The 19,736-nt window shown below is 40.6% G+C and overlaps 1 protein-coding gene across 1 annotated transcript; it reads right to left on the bottom strand.

Moving 5' to 3' along the window:
* Positions 1 to 56: 56 nt before the first annotated feature.
* On the bottom strand, positions 57 to 17,731 carry tspan2a (tetraspanin 2a). Its single transcript, XM_021609256.3, has 8 exons — positions 17,470 to 17,731; positions 9,428 to 9,530; positions 5,103 to 5,200; positions 3,920 to 3,994; positions 3,697 to 3,792; positions 3,511 to 3,573; positions 1,770 to 1,853; positions 57 to 1,629 (listed from the first exon to the last, which is right to left on the bottom strand). Exons 1-8 carry the CDS (start codon positions 17,536 to 17,538, stop codon positions 1,564 to 1,566), a joined length of 654 nt encoding a protein of 217 aa, XP_021464931.2. The 5' UTR covers positions 17,539 to 17,731; the 3' UTR covers positions 57 to 1,563.
* Positions 17,732 to 19,736: the final 2,005 nt, after the last annotated feature.

The raw sequence follows: 19,736 nt of genomic DNA, 5'->3' as shown, positions 1-19,736 counted from the left end.
TTTAGTTGCGCTTTCTCTCGGGGTATCCCAAACATTTTAAAAGAATAGAAACTTGCTCCCATTTACTGTTTTATTTTACAGGCAATTAAACGGCTACTAAATGGACATGCATTATTAGCATAAACTGGATTCTACAACACAGCCGGTGTGCGCACACAATCTTAACATCCACAAGAATTCACACACAATGTACACTAACTCACTAACAGTTCACACATTGCATGCTCTAATAGAGATCACTCGGGACAATGCTAAATTACATGTATCATCTAGACTTCAGAAGGTTAGACATTTTACAGAATGACAGTACTTCATAAAATGTAGCTGCTTCCCCGACCCAGAACACTGACAATTGTTATTTCAGAATGTCAGTCAAGTTGAAACAGGCTCTTTTTGGATTGTAGGCCCACACTCCCAGCTCATAAAAATGCAGGGGATACTTCTTAGCAGAGCACCACTTTGCTAATGGAGGTAAGTGAGGGCAAAAACCATACAGGTTGTTCAAGTGAAATATGCAGTTGTGTGAGGATTGGTCACTTGGGCTTGTCTGTACAAAGATGCGAAATGTATGCTGCAAGTCCCAACAACAGTTATGTAAAACTACCAAGACTGGAGTTGTTACTGACCGACATACAAGCAGATGATGGGTGACTACAGTAGCCCTGTACACACAATTAACCCTTAAAATGGGAAACCTGCATTTGCTACATCCATTCTTGGACTTAAGTTAATATGTACGCATTGATACTTGAAGAATATGCCGTATTAACGCCTCATGGGTTTAGTTCAACTCTTGTACCCCGCCAGAACCCCCATAAATGCTTGTTTTACTCCAATGTTTGTAAATGTAAACAAACATATGGCCTCAAGACATGGTTAAAACTCATTTTTATATAATGAATGGTCAGTCCTTGCATCCATAGCTCTGTCTATTCATTTGAGAGTGGTTACAGCCCCATCCCTCAGCTTTTTACCAAAATGGGTTGGTAACACACTTTGTTTCAACTGCTGATTGCCCTTTTAAGCTGAGGTTACCAAAGACATTGGATCAATACGTTTTTTTTTAAAAGCACACACAAAAAAGGGGAGTCTGTATTTACAGCAATGCTCCTCCGCCAATCACATTTCTTTCGTCAAAAAAGGAAGACATTACACGTACATGGAATGCTAGCAGTGTTAGAGGGGAAAAATGGGGAGTGTCTCAGTGTACTGCCAAATCCTGAGCCATGTTGCGCTTGGAGAGAAGCGCAGAGAGGGACCAGATATTTAGTTTACAGAGATGCCAGAGGAAAGAGAGATGGCCTGGTCCCATTGGCTCCACACAGTGCTGGCCACTGTCTAGGGGATGGGGAAATCCTGGTGATATGTCGGGTGTGATATCACACCCACACCACCAAATTGACCCCATGGACTTGTATGGTTTGTGTTAAAAAAAAAAAAGATTCAAAAAAGGCGCCCCTTGTCATCCAGCCCAGATGTGATGTCACCTCCTCATTCAGGCATGGCGATTACAAAAGGGCTGGTGGGTCTGCAGGGTGGGAGGGGTAGAGATACGGGGTCAGTCTATATCACCTCCCTGTTGTTCCGAATTGCACAGCAGAGGACCATACTGAAGATCATACCAATGACCTGAGGAGAGAGCAAAAAAAACATCTATATTAGTAGGCTATAAGCTTGTACAGTTTTTTTGCAGATTAATGTGTAACATATTGTAAATAATCATATGTAACATAATGTAATTTGTGCCCGAGTGTCAGTAAGATCCTTACCATTACTCCTGCTACACCAATCCCCACATATCCGATAATGTAGAGCTTTTCATTGAAAAATACCATTATTGCATTCAGACAGTCCTGGAAACATATAGATATAGGATCATGTCACTTACAATACCTTTATTTACCATTTCTTACAAAACAATAAGATCACATTAAGGGTATATTAACCATATGCTCTAAGCACAGTTAACGGCACCAGTGTACTTTAACTAGCTTATAAAACTAGATTTTTTTAGTTTGTAATGTGAGAAACACAACTGTAGGTCTACAGTAATGGCGCTCAGTAGGGGAAAAGCAGTAGGCCTATGGTAAAACAATTTTTGTTTCAACATAAGAGGATTCATCTTTGCATCTTATAGCGTGAAAGTGTGGGAAGGGTGCCTCTTCTGTCCCCAGGAAATGCGGTGTCTTTACTGTCCCTAGGAAATATCACTTCTTATTTAGTGTGGATGTGGATTCCAAAAGGCTTTAAATATAAAGGTCAGGTGTCCTTTACTTTAAATACACGAAAATATGGATCTTGAAAGGGAATTGAATAACTTTTTAATACTTTTATTCAATGGATGTAGGAGTTTTTGCCATGTCCCCGGTTGTTATTCAGCAACTTCCACGAGAAATATAAGCCATAAATAAATAAATGTAAAATCCTTCTTTATTATTTTATAGTTCTAGTTAAATTCTCTCTTATCAATAACGTTTTTTTTCATGATTGTGTTTATTATTTTATTTAAGATTTTCTTTGTGTTCCTGATATCACTTTCTATCCTGTTAATTTGTTGAAATTCTCAGTTTAAGAAAACAACCTCTTCCTACAATGACACCACATTCAGGAAGTGTCATAATTTCTTTGGTGGTAAAACAATGGTGAAAAGCTCAATTAAATATAAACACTATGTTTCATACATTTTTCCATGTTGTTAGTCTGTATGTCCCACTCATACATTTCCACCCTATTAGGCTATATTTTTGAGAAAATTTACCAAATTTCTATGTTGTTCAAACACTATGTTTGATAGAGAAATTACAATTATTTTCAAGTGCTCAGCAGGTAGCCTAGTGGTTAGAGCGTTGGGCCAGTAACCAAAAGGTTGCTTGACTGAATCCCCGAGCTGGCAAGGTAAAAATCTGTCGTTCTGCCCCTGAGCAAGGCAGTTAACCCACTGTTCCCCAGGCGCCGAAGACGTGGATGTCGATTAAGGCAGGCCCCCCGTAACCTCTCTGATTTAGAGGTTCGGTTAAATGCGGAAGACACATTTCAGTCGAAGGCAGTCAGTTGTACAATTGACTAGGTATTTCCATTATGCTAGCTCAATCTTGCTCACTGACAGAGCTTTGGCTAATTTAGGCTCCAAATGTATGCACCAAAATAAAAATGAAGTGCCTGAGATTGACCAATATGTTTTTCTGAAAGTCAAACATGTCCCTTTTCTGATAGAATAATTTTGAAAAGTCCCCTAAAGTTATGAGGTCCAAAAGTCACTGCATAGTATAAATGACTAGGCAACACCATTGAGGCAACCTCCACTTTGATGTAGTCAGTTTTCTTCACGATTGGCTGATCCCTCCTGATGACCCGGTCGGACACGACTCCAACAGGGTCACCAGGAGGGATTAGCCAATGAAGTTGGAAGTCCAACCCAGTTGACTAAATTAATAATGGTGGAAGCCGTCAATGTCGCTGCCCATATTAATATGGCCTTTTGGCCACTAGAGGCCTCTATCAGAGTTGTACCTTTGTGTCTTCATCAGCATCAGGACACAAAGAAGAAGGCATGGAGACACCGCAGCAATTCAGCTACGGCAACAAAAAAAACATAGGATGTCAAAAATAAATATTGTATATCAAAGCATAGAAATGGACAACACTGACACATGATCATGAACATATGAGAGCAAAAAAAAATGTAGTTTAACTCACAACATTGTGGTACATTTCAGCTACAGCAGTGCCGTTGGAATTTTCAGAATTCTCTGAAATAGATTCACTATAGAATTGTTGAACGTCTTCGATGATCTAAAACATAGATTAAGGATGAATCAGTAATTCAAATATGTAAGAGATCGAGATTGCAGTATAAACAAGTGGTTGTCTTTACTTCACGTTTAATTAAATATCGGAACATTGATTAAAGTGGATATACCTGGTCTTTGCTCATGAATCCAAACACACCTGCGGAAACCTCTGCACCAAAGATTACAAGAAGGCAGGCAAAGAACTGCAAAACAGAGAGGACAGTGGTATGTTAATTCACAGAGTATCCTGTACATTTGGCCAGGAGATTTCCCTGGTCAGGACATATGGTCAGCTAAAGGTCAGGGCCTACAGTATGCTAATACAGTCACTAATGAAAGTCTACACACCCCTAGCATAATCTTCACATTTTGTTGCCTTAAATTTAAATATAAAAAAAATATATATATATATATATTTTTTTTAAACTGATCTCCACAACCGACTCCAAATTTTCAAAGTGAATTCAAAATGAAAGTATTGTGGTGGCAGCATCATGTTATCGGCAGGAACTGGGTAAAAGCCCAGTTAAAAGTTACAAAAAAAACAACCTAACTCTGGATAAAGTTGTATTTTTCACCAGAACAATTACACAAATGTGAAGGCCAAAGAGATACCAGAACCGCTTTCCAATAGGTGTTGATTGTTCTTGAGTGGTCTGGTCTCAGTTCGGACTCAAATTTGCTTAAAAATCAAAGCCAAGTTTTGAATATTGCTGTCCTACAATGATTCCCAATCAAAGTACTGATCTTGAGCAATTTTGACAAAACCAATGGATACTGTTGCTCTAAGAGTTGTGCAACGTTGGTAGAATCTTATTCAAAATAATTCACAGCTGTGATGGCTGCCAAAGGTGCTTTCACCAAGTATTACCTCTGGGGTGTGAAGACATATCAAGACATTTCCATAAAAATAAAAAAAATGTTCTATAGTTGTCATTCACTTTTTTTTTTAAGTAAGTTGGTTGTGTAGATCGGTAGGATAAAAAAAAATTGTAACACCTTTTTAGATTTCATTTTAAGGCAACAAAAAAAATGTGATGACTATGCAAGGCATGTGTAAACTTTCACTCAGCGCTGTATAAGAGAAGTCTTGATGTTTTGGCACAATGTTTTGGCACGCCATTAAGATGTTTTGGCACGCCATTAAAATTCCATTCCACTTAACAGTGAACTTCAAAAAGCATACTACGTAATTACAAATCATGATGATGGCACAACAGGTGGAACAGATTATTATCTAACATGTACAGTACATGAATGACCTTAGGCTAAAGACACAACCTAAGGCTAAATCTCCCACCAATTACCCACCGACGCAAGGAGACACTGTGACTCCTTCACAGCTCCACAGCAACCAAAGAATCCCACCAGCATCATGACCCCGCCTGCACCAATCAGGATGTACACGGCTGAGAGAGAGAGAGACAGAGAGCGAGAGAGAGCAGTGAATCAACAGAGGGTGGAAGCATTAGGCAAGAGTGTTAGACATGGATTCTACCATGCAGCAACACAATCTAACTACAAAGTAAAGTGTTGGGAGTATCCAGTATGTAATACTATCTTCATGCTGACTTTATGAACTGTAAGTTCAAATGAGTCACAGAGGGAAAAGTGGTGAAAAGTCTCATCATTAAAACAAAGTACTTTCCCACTTCAAAGTGCTCATTGCACATTATTCAAAGTTACTCTCGGTTGATTTGAATATATTTTGCACACTCTGGATAGCAACGTGTTGCTAAGGTAACCCAATGTTCCACGTTGATGAATTTGCAGCAGTACGGTATATGTCTCTGTAATCTGTCTCATCAACACAACGCTCATATTTTCAGAGGCCTGTGGATGTCCTCATTAGCTGCTCCACCCCTGCCTGAGCAACAATAACCCTCTCAATACAAGGAGCAGGAAGAGAGACCATCATCGCAGGGCACGCCTAACAAAGACTCTGCTGGGGTAGCATCTGCTCTGAGACTAGTGTCACGGTCACCATAGCACTGCGGCTGGGATGGTGTCATCTCATCTCCCCTGTGATGCTCCCCCATGCCCCCTCAGCCCAGCCTTCACGACCAGCCCTTCCCTGAGACAGTGAAACAGTGCGACACTTAGACGATGATAAGGTAGAGTAATGGTACACCTGGGAAGTCCCCATGCTCAGTGTTTGGCTTAAAATTGACGACACAGGCAGGAACTGCTACGGCTCCCTAATTAAACCACATGGGGGCCCGTGGTGCGCTGAGGTTGTTTTCGTTGTTTAAGAACAATAGATAGGAGGTGAGGCGAAGCGGTCCACTGTGGCTGCACTCTGGCTGGGAGAGGAAACTGGAAAGAAGAGGGCTTGGCTAAGCTCATAACTGATCTCCTGCTTTACACGATGGAAAACATCATGAGACAAGACAGGCGCCTTGCTTTACACAAGCAAAGCCGGCGATGTTGAGAAGAGAGCCCTCCAATCCAAACACATGTACAGCTCCTTTTCAGTGTCTGCGATATCTAAGCATTTGCATTTCTGTGCTGCCCCAACATTGGTGGAGGTTATCAATGGGCAATGCAAATCTTTGATCGTTCAGTGTGCAAATTGACGAGCACTGTAAGTACACTGCTCCCCATAGGCTTGGCTCAGCTTACACAGACACAGAGGCACAGAGGTGACAGAATGGAAAGTGAATCACCCGTAGGGAATGCTGCCTCCTTGTCCCTCTATGATATCCCTGTCTAATTAGTCTTGTCTTCAGTGCAACTGCAAAAAGGTAACCTTTCCCCCCCACACATTGTTCTTATGCTGCCCAATATAATATTTATATTGTATCCAAGGCTCCCTTGGACTATGACAAAACATGATCAATCTTAGTGCTATGTTTTTGCCCAGACATTTGTAACGTCTCCACGTTAAAATGTGAACTCAAAATGGATCCGAATACGAGGCTATGCGTGTATTGTTGGCCACAACAAATACAGAAAGCCTTATTGGATATGATTTTTGAGTTCGGTTTATGATTCCTGTTGCTGCTGTTCTATTGCTACCATTTCATTACTAATCGAAGCTGTCATCTGATGCTTTATGGGGCTTTGCTTTTTTTACTGTGAGCCGGTCGCATACTTACTATCTGCAGACTGCTTGCTTTTCCACAGAAAAGTCTAGGGGTCCAAGTTATATGTAACACGATTCCCAAGCCTTGTTTTATATAGCACATCTGTTCAGGACAGGTGATTGTTATACATTGCCTGGACATGACCAAACTCAGACATCCCTATGTTGGTGGTAGCTCTCTTTGTACCACATGGTTTGGATGCCCAGGCAAAAGCTGGTATGGTATTTGCATTGAAAGCCAAAATGAACTTATGGTGTCATCATAGCCAGCTACATTGCATACATCATCCCATCAGTGATGACACACCAACCCAAAAGGCTTGGGCATGTACCCAGCTCTTCTTTTTTACTCTTCTTTTACTGCATTTAACTAGGATTTAATAGAAAACGCTGGCATCAGATGTCGGTATCACAATGTGCAATGAATTATGCAGTTTTTGATGATATCATGACTCTCTGGCTGATGGGAGTGGCGGTCGCTAGGAGACAGTCGCCTCAGAGGCCACCCAATGAGCTACAGCACCCTGAGGGCAGCAGCCAACTGGGTGAAGGCATGGTGAAGAGTTGGTAAAGTGAGTCACCATTTTAGGTTACACTCTAAATTTGAAGTAACAAGAATAGGCTGCATTCTACTCATGTCCATGTAGGAGACCAATTGAGAGAGAGGATATTATACGGCACACCGATACTTAATACTGAACGTTGAGAGGTCACTTGAAACACAAGACAGAGTCTTTGAATACATACAGTATACAATGGCTAATATAGATTGTGCCACGACATGGGGCAGGCAATGTGTGAATAAAATGTTATTTCAAGTGTAGTTTGCATTTAACCGGACGCTCAGGAAAATGCCCCTTCATGCACTTTCTCTTCAACAAGCTTTTGTGGAGAATATGTGTCTGTTGTTGCAGAAATCAACCTATTATTATGTCCTACAAGGGTATGACCGCAGGCGATTTAGTGAAACTTTAATTTTAGAATAATCCATTAAAAAAAATGCAAGGTTCCTTTAATAGCGTATACGTTCCTATGAGACAGAAACAAGGTTAGATTGAGGGGAAATGCTCCAACAAACACAAAGATACTAGAGGTCGACCAATTATGATTTTTCAACGCCGATGCCGATAGCAATTATTGGAGGACAAAAAAAGCCGATACCGATTAATCGGCCGGTTTTTAAAATGTATTTGTAATAATGACAATTACAACAATACTGAATGAACACTTATTTTAACTTAATATAATACATCAATAAAATCAATTTAGCCTCAAATAAATAATGAAACATGTTCAATTTGGTTTAAATAATGCAAAACCAAAGTGTTGGAGAAGAAAGTAAAAGTGCAATATGTGCCATGTAAGAAAGCTAACGTTTAAGTTCCTTGCTCAGAACATGAGAACATATGAAAGCTGGTGGTTCCTTTTAACATGAGTCCTCAATATTCCCAGGTAAGAAGTTTTAGGTTGTAGTTATTATAGGACTATTTCTCTCTATACCATTTGTATTTCATATACCTTTGACTATAGGATGTTCTTATAGGCACTTTAGTATTGCCAGTGTAACAGTATAGCTTCCGTACCTCTCCTCGCTCCTACCTGGGCTCGAACCAGGAACACAACGACAACAGCCACCCTCGAAGCAGCGTTACCCATGCAGAGCAAGGGGATCAACTACTCCAAGTCTCAGAGCGTGTGACGTTTGAAACGCTATTAGCGCTAACCCCGCTAACTAGCTAGCCATTTTACATCACATCGTTACACCAGCCTAAGCTCGGGAGTTGATAGACTTGAAGTCATAAACAGCAGAGCTGCTGGCGAAATGCACGAAAGTGCTATTTGAATGAATGCTTACGAGCCTGCTAATGGAGCCTGTACACGTTGGAGCAGCGACAGTCCTTTTTCGCGAATGCGCACTGTATCGATTATATGCAACGCAGGACACGCTAGATAAACTAGTAATATCATCAACCATGTGTAGTTATAACTAGTGATTATGATTGATTAAGTTTAATGCTAGCTAGCAACTTACCTTGGCTTCTTACTGCATTCAAGATTGAATCCCTGAGCTGAAAAGGTAAAAATCTGTCGTTCTGCCCCTGAACAAGGCAGTTAACCCACCCTTCCTAGGCCGTCATTGAAAATAAGAATGTGTTCTTAACTGACTTGCCTAGTAAAATAAATATTAAATAAAGGTGTAAAAAAAATAATAATAAAAAAATCCAAAATTACCGATCGTTATGAAACCTTGAAATTGGCCCCAATTAAATTGGCCATTCCGATTAAATCGGTCAACCTCTAAAAGATACCCACCCATTAAATACTGTACATCAAATGTATTCCTACCTAAGTAAACGTTGTAGGTGGCTGGGCCATGTTCAGTACTAGGATATGTGCAAAACATTTTTGAAACAGAGGGAAATGTAACACTTTGCCCTGGCTACGTTGTGCAATACTGACCATGGTAACTAAGTACAGTACAATAATTCCAACAGAACCAATGGGGAAGGTGTTCAGCCGGTCTAGGGTCCTGGTCTAACAGTGGACTCACCTATGAAGAAGGTCTCGGGGGCTCCCTCTTCATTCAGGAGCTGGTCTGTCTTTGGGTCAAACATCAACCATAACCCCACTGCCAACACCAACGAGCCACACAGCTGGGGAGCAGAAAAGTTAAAGCATGCACATACATGAAATAAATAAATCCTCAACATTCAGGGAACATTCATTGAACAACAACGCAACACAGTAATCAATCAACACATCTTGCACACTATTGTTTAGTCTACACAAATGTGTATTTTGTCATCACAAACCTTAACCTTTTTTTAAAGCTTCATGTTGCATACTACAGATGTGAGATACTGTAGAGACCGTCTAGTGTCTATGAACGTTGTCTAGTCTTGACCTGACCTTGAGAACAGATCAGGACACTGCACAGCATTGGTCCCCATGAGAGCTTAAATAGAATAACCCATTGATTGAAACCCAGTAACACAAGGTGGTGTCACCCATGACTCCATGTGACTTTGTCACATGTACCATCTGGCTTTTTGTAGAGGCCTGGGCAGATATTCTTGGGCAGATACTGTTCAGTAAAATGTTTTAGTCTGAAAACCACAATGACTGTCAAAAAGGCTGTTTCAATGAACATTCAGTATCAAATTATTGACTTCACAGCTAACTAGCCCTTGTGTCCGAGGTGTCGATGTTGGCGCCACTGCTGAAATCGAATTAGCATAATAAAAACATCCCCATCAAAATCCGTCAGTTTAAGCTAGAGATATCAGTTTTTTTTGAATGGGCTGCGTCTCAATCCACCGCTTCCGCCAATGGCGGCCTTCCGCATCTGCAGTGGAAGGTGGCCAAGCTACACTGGTGTTTGTCAGACCATGAGACATCCCGAAAATCTGCCTGTAGCAATCCAAACTAACTAATATGACACCTATAGGGAAAGATGAGACTCTCACGAGGGTGTTCTCTGTTATGCTCTATGACCCCCACAAGCGGCACGGGACCGCCGATCTGCCAACTTCTGTCTGTAGCATCCAAACAGTTTGGGCTACACACTAATATGACCCCTCTATGTTTTGCTCTAAGACACCCACAAGCCTCAACAAGATTTGTCTGAAGATAGCTCGGTACCAGCTAAAATAAACGAAATACTTTTTTGCCCCACTGTATATCCACAGTAAAACGAGTCCTATATCGACATAACCTGAAAGGCCGTTCAGCAAGTAAGAAGCCACTGCACCAAAACCATGATAAAAAAAGCCAGACTACAGTTTGCAACTGCACATGGGGACAAAGATCGTACTTTTTGCAGAAATGTCCTCTGGTCTGATGAAACAAAAATAGAACTGTTTGGCCATAATGACCATCTTATGTTTGGAGGAAAAAGGGGGATGCTTGCAAGCTGAAGAACACCATCCCAACCTTGAAGCATGGGTGTGGCAGCATCATGTTGTGGCGGTGCTTTGCTGCAGGAGGAACTGGTGCACTTCACAAAATAGATGGCATCATGAGGGAGTAAATTTACGTGGATATATTGAAGCAACATCTCAAGACATCAGTCAGGAAGTTAAATCTTGGTCGAAAATGGTCTTCCAAATGGACAATGACCCCAAGCATACTTCCAAAGTTGTGGCAAAATGGCTTAGGGACAACAAAGTAAAGGTATTGGAGTGGCCATCACAAAGCCCTGACCTCAATCATATAGACAATTTGTGGGCAGGACTGAAAAAGTGTGTGCGAGCAAACCTGACTCAGTTACACCAGCTGTCAGGAGGAGTGGGACAAAATTCACCCAACTTATTGTGGGAAGCTTGTGGAAGGCTACCCGAAACATTTGCCCCATGTTAAACAATTTAAAGGCAATGCTACCAAATATGAATTGAGTGTATGTAAACTTCTGACCCACTGGGAATTATTCTGACATTTCACATTCTTAAAATAAAGTGGTCATCCTAACTGACCTAATACAGGGAATGTTTACTAGGATTTAATGTCAGGAATTGTGAAAAACTGAGTTTAAATGTATTTGGATAAGGTGTATGTAAACTTCCAACTTCAACTGTATGAACCTGGTTTTCAATGTGTGTTCTATGGACTAATAGAAGTAAGGCCATATTCAATGTTTGTATATACTTTTTTTTATATAATTAAAGGAGTCATACAATTCCAAATAAAATGGCTAAATGATCCTTGATATAACCATCTTCAGGCAATTCCATATGTTAGCTTACTACAACCCCCCCCCCCCCCCTTTAAGGATTACAAGTAGACAACTAATAGTGTTATGTTGTAATAAAAAAAAGACATATCTCCTCTGTCTTTAACCTCTGGGGATTGCATGGGGATTAGTGTTGCATTTGAACCCCCTAATGATAATGGCAAGTATAGGCAGAGAGTAAGCTGATCCTAGACCTGTGCCTACAGCTAAAACTCAGAGCAGGACAGCCCATAGTGTCTCAGCAACAGGCTGTGCCAGCCTCACAGGCCTACAGCCTACAGATGGGTGATGTAACACACACTGGCATTGGCTGCCCGTTGGCACTGTACCCCAAACTGACGCTGTACGCTTTCTCCTGTCCACTATGACCCGCCCTCTTTGGCTCGTCTCACAACAACACTGTTTTTTGTCTCTTAACTGGTAACAAAGGGCTGCTGTCTGACAACGTGACATCACTCTCCCCAGCAAAAAGAAAGTCACATCACAGTGCTAACTTGTATGAGGGGGATAAGAAATACGGTTGGCCATCGTAGCTACAGTATGTTGGAAATGTACCAACAAACTGCAGTTCTGCAAGAAGTTCAGTAGGCTTATGCTATATGTACACACTGTAAAATATTACCTGTAAAATGTACAGTAACTTCCTCGCAGCGATAGGCCTAAATGTGTACTGTAATATAACTTACAGTACCAAGTCAGTTACAGTAATCTCATTTACAGTATAAATTAGAATGACAACATCTTACTGTTATTACCAAGTGACATATTACCCAGTATTATTTACAAGTTTTAATTAGTACATTTTGGTCATTTAGCGGGCGCTCTTGTCCCTTAGCAACTTGCATTCGGTGCATTCAACCAAGGTTGATAAAAATATTTTTAAAAAACACACAAATCATAGTCATAGCAAGTTAAACGTTTCTGTAACAGTTACTGAAAATGTTGCTGTAGTTGAGGATGCACTGGTCTTCAAAATAATTACAACGAGATATCTTATGATCTCTGGATAGTGCCAATACATTACTGGAGATATTGACGAGAACTTGATGCCAGCTTCCTGTAAGTTACTATAATGTAAAAGTAATGAAACATACTACAATACTCTAAAAGTGACTAATAAACTGTAAGAACGTAATTTTTTCCACAGCATTTTACAAGGGATTGGAGCAAGCAGGTTGGCTGCTAGGCATTTGTAAAGTTCAGCACATTAACGAATACTATGGGTTTCAAATTACTTACCATTTTAGAGGCCTAAACAAAGGCTTCCAAACTGGCTGTGATTACATGGCAAAACAGATCAAATGAACGTGGTTAAATATTCAACCATTAAAAGTTTAAGACCTGCTGCTACTCTGATCTCTCCCCTATATACATACATGTAACTGTTAGGGAACCACTACAACATATCAGTTAAATTCACACAGCTTCTTACTAACGGGTGCAACGAATATAGCCTCTTACAAGACACACCTCAAAATATGTTAAACGAGTCAGAAACATCAATATCATGCACTCACTATTAGTGACGTTACGTGTAATACTGGAGCTCTGAAATATGGGTCGATATAGCTAACGCCTCAAACACACCTACAGTGTTTTTTTTTGCGTTAAATGGTACACAGCATCATCTGGATATGTGTGCAACAAAAGTTCAATATTCACCTTCTGCAACCATTTCTGTGAAGCTGTCTACACATATAATTTGATGCATGTTTGATAAACCCAACGTGTGCACCACACAGAACGCACTGCAACTGCCTCTGCAACGCAATGCTGCAAGGCACACAAAGCATTGATTTGTAAATGAATGTACTTCCGGTGTACCAAAACGCAAAGGACACTGTTGGTGTGATCGAGGCGTAACTTCAAAGCAGTGTGCGGATGTGTGTATCACTTTATCAGAAGTACGTCATCAGCTTCGTTTGATCACGTGCATTTTCAAACCCTGTGTTGCAAAAACGCAAGATCCCACAGATTTTACTGTGGTTCCAGTGCTTTCTTCGATTAAGCGGCTTTCAAACACCAACCTTTACTGGATAACATACTTAAAAATATATAGTTAGGATTTTGTACATGTCATTTCACCTGAACGGTAGATTAGAATGTTGAGTAGGGAACATTCAGGGACATCAGGGTATGAGGTTGAATCCTGTTTAAAGTGCATTAGTTTGAAAATCATTTTATGTGAAACCAAACATTCTGACCTGTTGTTCAAATCATTCATTTTATTTAGTGTAGTATAAGCTTAGTCAACTTGAAGGCAAAAAAGGGAAGTATGACGTAAGATGCAATTCAACTTACCGCTGTGCCACAGAGTTTTTGTGCATTCTAGTGTCTTAGTGTTGAAATTACAGAAAAGTATTACAGTGTGCTGTAAAACACATTTGCAGTATTTTGCTGTGCATTCTACAGTGTTTACTGTTGAAATTAGAGAAACGTCTTACAGTGTAAATCACAACAGTCTGTAGCAAACTATGCATACTGCTGTAATAGATGTCGTAATAGTGCAATTACATAAACCATTTCATTCATATTTAAATAACATTTTATGTGGAGTTTCATTCACACTTTGAGTTGACACTAAACATGAAGTTCAGTCAGTCTTGTAGAACTGTGACCTCAGAATCTCAGGTACAGATGTAATAATCAAATCAAATCCAAATGTATTAGTCACATGTGCCGAATACAACAGGTGACAATTTTTATTTTTTATTTCACCTTTATTTAACCTGGTAAGCTAGTTGAGAACTAGTCCCCATTTACAACTGCGACCTGGCCAAGATAAAGCAAAGGACAGAAACAACACAGAGTTACACATGGAATAAACAACCGTACAGTCAATAACACAATAGAAAAAAAAGAAAGTCTATATACAGTGTGTGCAAATGGCATGAGGAGGTAAGGCAATAAATAGGTCATAGTAGCAAAGTAATTACAATTTAGCAGATTAACACTGGAGTGATAGATGAGCAGATGATGATGCGCAGATGATGGTGTAGTGGTGTAAGTAGTGATACTGGTGTGCAAAAGAGCAGCAAAGTAAATAAAAACAATATGGGGATGAGGTAGGTAGATTGGGTGGGCTATTTACAGATGGACTATGTACAGCTGCAGCGATCGGTTAGCTGCTCAGATAGCTGATGTTTAACGTTAGTGAGGGAAATGTAAGTCTCCAGCTTCAGCAATTTTTGCAATTCGTTCTAGTCGCTGGCAGCAGAGAACTGGAAGGAAAGGTGGCCAAAGGAGGCGTTGGCTTTGAGGATGACCAGTGAGATATACCTGCTGGAGCGTGTGCTACGGGTTGGTGTTGTTATCGTGACCAGTGAGCTGAGAAAAGGTGGAGCTTAACCTAGCATAGACTTATAGATGACCTGGAGCCAGTGGGTCTGGCGACGAATATCTAGCGAGGGCCAGCCGACTAGAGCATACAGGTCGCAGTGGTGGGTGGTATAAAGCGCTTTGGTAACAAAACAGATGGTACTGTGATAGACTTCATCCAATTTTCTGAGTAGAGTATTGGAAGCTATTTTGTAGATGACATCGCCGAAGTCGAGGATTGGTAGGATGGTCAGTTTTACTAGGGTAAGTTTGGCGGCGTGAGTGAAGGAGGCTTTGTTGTGAAATAGAAAGCCGATTCTAGATTTGATTTTGGATTGGAGATGCTTAATGTGAGTCTGGAAGGAGAGTCTACAGTCTAGCCAGACACCTAGGTATTTGTAGTTGTCCACGTATTCTAGGTCAGAACCGTCCAGAGTAGTGATGCTAGTCGGGCGGGCGGGTGAGGGCAGCGAATGGTTGAAAAGCATGCATTTGGTTTTACTAGCGTTTAAGAGCAGTTTGAGGCCACGGAAGGAGTGTTGTATGGCATTGAAGCTTGTCTGGAGGTTAGTTAACACAGAGTGCAAAGAAGGGCCAGATGTATACAGAATGGTGTCGTAGAGGTGGATCAGGGAATCACCTGCAACAAGAGTGACATTGTTGATATATACAGAGAAAAGAGTCGACCCGAGAATTGAACCCTGTGGTACCGATTTGACACACTGAAGTCTGTCTGAGAAGTAGTTGGTGAACCAGGCGAGGCAGTCATTTGAGAAACCAAGGCTATTGAGTCTGCCGATAAGAATACGGTGATTGACAGAGTCGAAAGCCTTGGCCAGGTCGATGAAGACGGTTGCACAGTACTGTCTTTTATCGATGGCGGTTATGATATCGTTTAGAACCTCGAGCATGGCTGAGGTGCACCCATGACCAGCTCGGAAACCGGATTGCATAGCGGAGAAGGTACGGTGGGATTCGAAATGGTCAGTGATCTGTTTATTAACTTGGCTTTCAAAGACTTTAGAAAGGCAGGGTAGGATGAATATAGGTCTAAAACAGTTCGGGTCTAGAGTGTCACCCCCTTTAAAGAGGGGTATGACCGCGGCAGCTTTCCAATCTTTGCGATCTCAGACGATACAAAAGAGAGGTTGAACAGGCTGGTAATAAGGGTTGCAACAATGGCGGAGAATAATTTTGGAATGAAAGGGTCCAGATTGTCTTGCCCAGCTGATTTGTACAGGTCCAGGTTTTGCAGCTCTTTCAGAACATCTGCGATCTGGATTTGGGTGAAGGAGAAGCTGGGGAGGCTCGGGCAAGTAGCTGCAGGGGATGCGTAGCCAGGAGCTGTTGGCCGGGGTTGGCGTAGCCAGGAGGAAAGCATGGCCAGCCGTAGAGAAATGCTTATTGAAATGTTTGATTATCATGGATTTATCGGTGGTGACCGTGTTACCTAGCCTCAGTGCAGTGGGCAGCTGGGAGGAGGTGCTCTTATTCTCCATGGACTTTACAGTGTCCCAAAACTTTTTGGAGTTAGAGCTACAGGATGCTAATTTCTGTTTGAAAATGCCAGTCTTTGCTTTCCTGACTGACTGTGTGTATTGGTTCCTGACTTCCCTGAACAGTTGCATATCGCAGGGACTATTCGATGCTATTGCTGTCTGCCACAGGATGCTTACTTACAAGCCCATAACCATTAATGCAGTTCAAGAAATTGTATTTAGTTTATTTGGTCAATATTTACTTAAAGTAAAGAATAATTTTTATTGTAACACAATGAAATAATAATAACGAGGCTATATAAAGGGGGCAGAGGTTAGTCGATGTGTGGCACCACCTAGTATATCGGTCCTGGATAGCAGGAAACTTGGCTCCATTGATGTACTGGGACATACGCACTACCTATCGTCTGTAGCGCATTACAGTCGGATGCCGAGCAGTTGCAACAGGATTTGAACATTTAGTCCATTAGTGCAGTTGCTTGGTCAGACTATAAAATGGACAAAAGTAGGCTAAATGAGAAGTGCAATACTGTTAATATTACCAAGTGTTAGTGCGGGTTTTCAGTAAATGTATGTAAATCATGAAGCTCATGCGCAAATTCTCAACAACAAAAGAGTGATCAAACTAAGATCCTTCAACTATATCTGGAGGGAGGTGAGTCGTGGTTAAAGGAGTTACCATGAGAACATGTCTTTGAAGAAATACGGCTGTAAACATTTAATATAACGTGTACGTGCGAGAGAGCGCGCACACTCGCGCTTTCTATCTCAACCATCAAATAAGAGAATATGAGTATATTTGGTAACAGCATGCGTCCATGAAAATGAGTTACGTTGATAAAAATCCGACAACAACAGAGGAAATGTACTTTCCCTCCGGACCGGCAGAAGAATATAAATGAATCAGCTACAGCAGCGTGAGAGATGGATTTGCTGCAAAAAGCATCTGCAATTTATGAGGAATCACTATACATCACAATCAACTCTGCACACATGCAACCATGTTAATGATCGAATAAATGTATCGGTGGTAGGATCAACACTTACCCAGAATATGAAGTTGAAAACAAAAAGAAGATATTTCACGCATTTCATCCCACCTTGCACTTTACTCATGATTCCAAAGATTCTGTAAATCCGTCTCTAATACGACCAATAAAATAATGAAAAGACAGCGATACTTTGTTCTACATGCGTCTTTGACATCAACAATAGTCTACAACCGCGCTGCAATCTCAAAATGACAACATTGGAGAAGCTTTACGCGCGTTGTTGAACCGCCCATTTCCGTCATTGGTTTATGAGTGGTACAAATTAATCAGATGGCAAAACTACTGTGCCCTCATTAAATAAACCAATATCAATATTTTGGGATTTTAAACGTCCACTTAATTTGATTGTATTTGTTTCTTGTAACAAGCCTATTTTATCCTAGGCTGAAACACTTTATCGAAGGACTGCATTTATAAGTGTATGTTTTAAACACGTGCAATATTAACTATTAACGGTTTATTATAATCTATATTATTTAAATACAGTAATGTTTCACTAAAGACATTCAAGCATGTAGAAAAATATGTCTACGCTAAATATAAATGTGTGGGTTGATTTCATGCTCAATCAGATGGCATTCTATTTACAGATTATAGTTTAAGATTTTATTTCCAAAAACTGAAACTTGTTTGGGTGCCAATGTCTACATTCAATAACTTTCTACCCAACCCGTTGAAGTGCATTGTGCCAAAAGAAAGCATAAGACATTTTACACCAATAAGATAAATTGCCATGGCTGTAATGATACACTCTTAGAAAAACGGGTTCCAAAAGGGTTCTTTATGGGGGGGATAGGGTTATCCAGAACGGCAAGCAGATTAACAGAAAACGTAGGTATAAATACACTGGGGATAATGTAGAAAAATAGGAGACACCTTGTGGGGGGGTTGAAACAAGCACAAAACAGGTGAAACAGATCAGGGAGTGACATTTATGTGGAATGCAAAAGGTTCTAGAAATATTGTTTTTATGATTCTTTGGAAGGCAAGAAGGGTTCTACATTGAACATTATCATATTTCCCAGCATGCGCTATGGCAGGGTGATTTTCAGAATTGTTTGTTTTGATGTGTTTTTTTTGCATGTATATTGATTGGTTGATTCATGTTATGCTAGACAAAGATATATAGCATAAATGTTTCTAAACTAATCCAATCTGTTAGTAGGTGGATTTCTTGCACCCCTTACTGAGATGGTTGTTCGAGTTTATATGATTGAGGCAGTCTCAAGAAAAAGTTTCAATCCTGGCAGTCATTCGGAATTCAGGTTGTGGGTAATAAAAAAAAAATCACGCTTGTTTGGACATCCTATCTCTATTGATGGGAAACGACATTTCCTGAAGCATTGAAGCTTTCCAGGCAATTGTGTAGAAAAGAGGTTCATTATCAGTTCACAATGCACATTAATGACGTCTACTGATCAGCAATTAAAAACAAAGTGTGAGTATCAGTTTCTTTTTTTCTCCACTGATTTATCAAAACGTCATGGCGCGGCTGTAAGGTGGTTTGCTTTAATAGCCTACAATCAGTTGGATTCCATCTTACATCATGCTTCCCTGTTTTGCCTTCACATGGACTATTTTTCAAAATGGAATCTATAGCAGTGCAGAAAGTGTGGTTCCACATAAAACTATTTTCAAAATAGTGTGCCTTCAACATGATTCGACTTAATGCCCTCACATCCCTGAATTGTCCAAGGTTCCCTACTCTACCTGCTAAGCTACCAGTCAGGTGAAATGACATGTAGAAAATCCTAACTATATTTATAGGTACGATATCCAGTAGAGGTTGGTGTTTGAAAGCAGCTTAATTGAAGAAAGCACCGGAACCACTGCGAGATCAGTGGGATCTCGCATTTTGCAACACACGGTTTCAAAAAGCATGTGATCAAACGAACCTTCCGAAGTCATTGATGACGGACTTCTGATAAATTGATACTCATTGGCACACTGTTTCGAAGTTAGCTGCTTAGCCATTTCGATGCATGCCATGGAGCTCCAGTATCAAACGTAACATCACTACCTAACTGTCTGGATTCCAATAGGAATTAAACATCACATTGCAAGCCAGCACAATGTGACTTACAGGCCTGATGTGGCCTGTAAACCAGGAGTTTCCCATCACCACTGAGTTAGGGTATAACTCGGCCTTCAAAGAAAGGCCTTATGATATATGTAATGTTTTGTCATAAATAATTGAATTTTAAAGGATAATAAGGCTGGTGGAACCTTGAGGGTTCTAGGAAGAACCCTCCAAAGATAAAA

The sequence above is a fragment of the Oncorhynchus mykiss genome, chromosome 7 (assembly GCF_057628025.1).
Source record: "Oncorhynchus mykiss isolate SJ-2025 chromosome 7, ASM5762802v1, whole genome shotgun sequence".
Lineage (NCBI taxonomy): Eukaryota > Metazoa > Chordata > Actinopteri > Salmoniformes > Salmonidae > Oncorhynchus > Oncorhynchus mykiss.
Note: the sequence above shows the minus strand (reverse complement) of the source record. Positions and strands in the feature narration are given on the sequence as shown.

Coding starts and splice junctions, on each gene's coding strand:
- tspan2a (XM_021609256.3), bottom strand. CDS start 17,538: ATGAGTAAAGTGCAAGGTGGGATGAAATGCGTGAAATATCTTCTTTTT. Junction 3,995..5,102: donor CACAGTGTCTCCTTGCGTCG/GTGGGTAATTGG, acceptor TCTGTTTTGCAG/TTCTTTGCCTGCCTTCTTGT. Junction 3,574..3,696: donor CTGAAATGTACCACAATGTT/GTGAGTTAAACT, acceptor TTGTTGCCGTAG/CTGAATTGCTGCGGTGTCTC.